General features: G+C 40.3%; 1 protein-coding gene across 1 annotated transcript in view; it reads left to right on the top strand.

Annotated features, from left to right (window-relative positions):
* rasef (RAS and EF-hand domain containing) overlaps positions 1 to 4,693 on the top strand; it is an 18,193-nt gene extending 13,500 nt beyond the window's left edge. Inside the window, exons 8-16 of the mRNA XM_013914016.1 lie at positions 722 to 729; positions 851 to 1,151; positions 2,140 to 2,262; positions 2,651 to 2,801; positions 3,027 to 3,108; positions 3,227 to 3,341; positions 3,732 to 3,839; positions 4,010 to 4,086; positions 4,471 to 4,693. Coding sequence (XP_013769470.1) covers positions 722 to 729; positions 851 to 1,151; positions 2,140 to 2,262; positions 2,651 to 2,801; positions 3,027 to 3,108; positions 3,227 to 3,341; positions 3,732 to 3,839; positions 4,010 to 4,086; positions 4,471 to 4,573 — 1,068 coding nt within the window. The 3' untranslated portion in view covers positions 4,574 to 4,693. The remainder of the gene's footprint in view (positions 1 to 721; positions 730 to 850; positions 1,152 to 2,139; positions 2,263 to 2,650; positions 2,802 to 3,026; positions 3,109 to 3,226; positions 3,342 to 3,731; positions 3,840 to 4,009; positions 4,087 to 4,470) is intronic.
* The last annotated feature ends 223 nt before the right edge of the window (positions 4,694 to 4,916 follow it).

Raw genomic sequence — 4,916 nt, 5'->3', positions numbered from 1 at the left:
TATATTTATATTTAAACTGTTATATTTTTATTTTTCAAATAAATGTTGAAGTTACTTTAGAGTTTACTTGGCTCCGACAGAAGTTATCGGTGCATTCAGATGTTTTTGGAACTGACAAGGTTTCTTTTCCCAGAACATGTGACGTTTTTATTTGTCTAGTAGATTTTGCTGCAAGTTATTTATTTAAGCCACTGTGAGAAGCTGAACCATGAGATTCTGCAGTTATCCGGCATAAAGGTTTTGTTTTTGTACCATAAAGCAGCAAATTCAGGCCCAGTTTTGCACTAATAAGAACTTTTTGCATCTTAAAAAGAGACAACAAAAGTATTTTCTTTTGACCAGTGAATACAATGTATGTGAGGATTAGTTTTGCCTCTCTGAAACGTTAATTAAAAAAAGATTCAGGTATGTAATTATTACAGTTTTAGCTTGTGGTTCTGCCTTTTGGCACTTTTACAGGCATTTAGGCAGAAGCAATATGAAAACAACATATATTGCACACAAGATCATGTACTTTATACAAAAACTACACATGCACATAACATTTTAAAATATTGTTTACAGGTTTTATATATAACTTAAAAATTGATCTGTCATATGTTTTTAGTACTTTACTTTATTACTATTCATTAAAAACAACGTAGACTGTGTAAATGTTATTACAAAAGAGCGTATTAACCCAAAATAAGTCCAGGACATAAAAAAAAAACCTCACATCTAGCTTCGCAGGTATTCCATCAACAATCCTACAGGAAAACCAACAAAACTACTTTATGTGTGAAATGATCTATTACCTGAAGCGCACACAGGAGGAGATTTTGTGTTTTTTTATTGCCTTTCTCGTCCTCAGGTACTCCCAGCGCATGGACGAGTACCCTCTGTTCAGCCGCCGGCCCAGCGGTGACACCCTTGCCCTGGCCATGTGTGACCCTGGCCTGAGGCGCAGGCACAGCAGCGAGTGTGAGGAGGACAGCCTGCCTGAGATCTACGTGGACAGTGGCCTGTCGACGCTCAGAGGCTCACATGGAGGCTATGACTCAGAGCATGAGGTCAAAGGTCAAGAAGAAGAGGACAAGAATCACAGTCCGGAGAAGAAAAAGGAGGACGACGATAACAACGACAGTGTAATCGGAGAACTCTCTGACACTGAGGTAAGACTATAATCATGTCTAGCTTATAGCTACATATTTGTTTTACCAAGTCTAAGACTTAATAACATAATAACTAACAGACACAACAGATGTAATAACTTGAAGAAGAAAGGAAGTGGGCTTATTCAAGTCTGTGGAGACGTTTCACCTCCAATCTAAGAGGTTTCTTCAGGTATAAAAGCAAAAGATGGAGAGTCCCAGGTATTTAACCCTTAGTGGGGTTGGTCCCCTTTGGAGGTGGTTCTTGGTCTGCTATTGATCGCATGCGTCATCACATGAGCCATGCTGTGAAAAAAGGCGTTACCATCACCGGGGGTTAAGGGTGAAGCCACTGTGAGGCCTCGCCCGACCCTATCATGTGACCTATTGAGGTCACCTACAACAACAGTGGAAAGACTTGAATGGGCGTTGAAGTGTCTGGAAACCGTTGCCAACCTTTGTTGCACACATAGTGTTCATGGCGATGGCCTCTTTTGCTCCTCCTTTAAACCATCTGTCTTCCCTCCAAAGAGCTTCCTTTTACCTTTTAGTGTAGATCTACACCTGAGTCTGTTCCTGTTGAGGTGCCTCTTCAATGTTGTGTCATGCATTTGTGGAGTGGCTGTTGGGTTTCTGCTGCATAGATTTCCAAGTACTCCTGCACTTTGATGTTTAGCTTGTGTTTGGGAGTTTTGATCTTGGGATGGACCCGTTTTTGCACCGTCACGCTTGAATAAGTTTCTCTGACTAACCTGTTTGAAAAGGGATGACCAAGTTGTTCCATAGGGCTGTTACCTATGATACCTATGCATACACCATTTTAATTCCCTCTTTTTCAAGCTCTTGAGACCACCATGACCTGGATGACTGAGAACCTACATAATAATTAATGATTAAATACAAACTGGTGTTTAAACACATAGAGAGTGAAAATAGCTAACTCCAGGGGGAAAAAGCATATTCTTGCCTTGAATGCTTAACTATCTGCTACTTTGTGTCTACATCACAGCCAGCAGAGACACAGGATGGGGAATCAGCATTTGGATCAGACAGCAGCTCAGTTTTGGACTGGAAGCCATCTGAACCACCAGCTCCAACAACGAGAAAGGCCCTCAGTGCCATCAATGTTCAGGTGAGAGAGAAAATTATGAGAGGAGTCATAAAAGAGGGTTCTTTTATTTTGTAAGAAAGGTCAGAAAAACAGGATTATTGGGGTTATTGTTGAAATTTAAGTTACAGTCAGATTTCTGGAAAAAAATTTGTAATTATTTAGAGACCTTACCAGACTTTGTGACCCTTCGTCTCTTCCTAACATTTTGACACTGTAGAAAAAAAAATGTATGAGAAGGTACATTTCGCTCTGTAGTAGCTATGGCTGTGGACTTATTATGTGTAAATCGTCGCTAGTAAGAGTTGAGGAAACTGCAAAATGATCATTGCTGATGATAAAGTGAATTCAACTTGAAGCAAATGTGCAGAAAAGTTTCCTGGAGAACACTACCTTCCTGTCACCACTACAGAAGGAGGACAAGGACAGCACTGACCTGGGCTACATGACGTCCGAGAAGGCTTACAGGATCGTGTTAGCTGGGGACGCTGCTGTGGGGAAATCCAGCTTCCTGCTTCGCCTCTGCAAGAATGAATTCAAAATGAACTCTAGTGCAACTCTGGGTGAGCTGGACACAAACTAAGAGCAAGCATTTTAATGTCATGTCCTCTTCTCTACAAGAAGCCTTGTAAATAAAAGCTTGGAGGAAGTTTTAGCTGACTAGTTAATGCTTAATTTTTGTAGACTGTGAAGTAAGATCATTAAAATAGTATAATGTAGTTATTCTGATCAGCTATTAAACACTTTCACTTGCTTCCTTCTTGACTGGCTCTTCTTTGTGTTTTCAGGAGTGGATTTCCAGATGAAAACACTAATCGTGGACGGAGAGCCCGTGCTGCTTCAGCTCTGGGATACGGCGGGGCAGGAGAGGTATGTGTTGGTGTGGATAGTACGTGTTGCTATTTCTTGACAATAAATAGCACTTCATTAGTGGAGTACATGAGGTTTGTAACTGTCTAGTTTGAGCCATCTCCTGTGCTATTTTCAGGTTTCGCAGTATTGCGAAGTCTTACTTCCGCCGGGCAGACGGTGTTTTGTTGCTGTACGACGTCACCTGCGAGAAGAGCTTCCTCAATATTAGAGAGTGGGTGGATATGATTGAGGTAAAGCAATACCGTCCACAGCTATACGGTTACCACCTGACACACTTAGAAGTGAGATGTCCAGAACATCAGAACATCAGAAACATGTATAATATAGTCATATGGTTAAGTGTGTCCACTTGCTGGCAGCATTTGTGTTATCAAAACATATTTAAAGGTCACACTGATGATTCTGCTTGTTTTTCTTCATTTACATGCAGCCAATATGTAAGTGTTGGATAAGCATGCATTCAATATGATCTGGTGTTCTGTGTGTGTGTGTGTTGTATATTCGGCCAGTGGTGTTCAGAAGTTTGTGCTCAGTGTAAAACAAGTTCAGCACACCTTCCGTAACCTGTCACAAGAGATTTCAATATGATTATTATTATTGTTCATTGTTTTTCTTGGCAGGATGTGTCCCACGAGAACATTCCCATCATGCTTGTGGGTAATAAGTCTGATCTTAGACAAGATGGAATTGGCTGCGTTCCTGCCAGCTACGGGGAGAAACTTGCCATGGTAATTACAAATAAAAAAACCTTTATTTTACCAAACATTTACATTTACAGTTACCTGTTACACATCCAACTTAGAGAGAAATTATTTAAACTGTAACCTGTAATTCGAGGAATGAATGGCAGTAAATAAAAATATTAAAACATTAAATGTTTTCTGTCTCTGACCAACAGACATACAACACTCTGTTCTGTGAAACTAGCGCCAAAGATGGATCCAACATCCTGGAGGCCGTGCTGCACCTGGCCAGGTGAGATTCACATACCTGATTATTCCAAAACAAAACAAAGCCGTGGGACTTCATGAATTAGACATTAAGAAGCTAACATTTTGTCATTAGTTTAGTGGGTGTTTCACTTCGTTATTGGAGGATGGATGTTGTATATGCAGCTTATATCGCATCACTAACTAAGCATTGCCAGTGTTGATCAGTAACACATTAAGAACAACAAGTTTAAACGTCCACCAAGGGATACGTCATTGTATGATAATCATAAATACTGCTTGATCTTTTGTTTTACAAGTGAAACGCTTTCTGGCATTTAAAAGTAAAACTTTCTTTTTCTTTTTTCTTCCACATTCCCATCTTTCACCTGTTTACCCGTCTTACCTGTGTTTTTTTTCCACTCCACAGACAGGTAACAAAGTTCGCCAACTATGAAGAAAAAAGCAGTCGTCAGTCGCTGCCGATTTTAGACGCTCCCAGAAATCAGCCAAAATTCTCCTGCTGCACCTGATCAAACTCGTCCACACTGGACTTAATGTGGACTGTGCACATGCGAAAAGACACGAAAAGCAGAGCAGGAACAAATGATCAATGTGAATAACCGCAGCTGGATTAAGAGGGTGAAGTAAAGAAGTGGAGAGACGGGACATTACAAACATTTATTTGCTAAATCTTTTAACCGCTGGCTCTTGGCTTAAACCTCTCGCTATGTCAAAGGTTTTTTTTCATTATGTTATAACAAATTTGCCTTTTTCTGTTTGGTGTCATTTACACTGTTTGACTAATTGCACGTTAAAGCAGGTGACACAGGAGAAGCGAAAGGTAGCTGTGAGAGTAAAGTAGACTTTTAGTGT

Source organism: Pundamilia nyererei, unplaced genomic scaffold (genome assembly GCF_000239375.1).
Source record: "Pundamilia nyererei isolate P.nyererei 1_Seehausen unplaced genomic scaffold, PunNye1.0 scaffold00006, whole genome shotgun sequence".
NCBI classification, from domain to species: domain Eukaryota; kingdom Metazoa; phylum Chordata; class Actinopteri; order Cichliformes; family Cichlidae; genus Pundamilia; species Pundamilia nyererei.
Note: the sequence above shows the minus strand (reverse complement) of the source record. Positions and strands in the feature narration are given on the sequence as shown.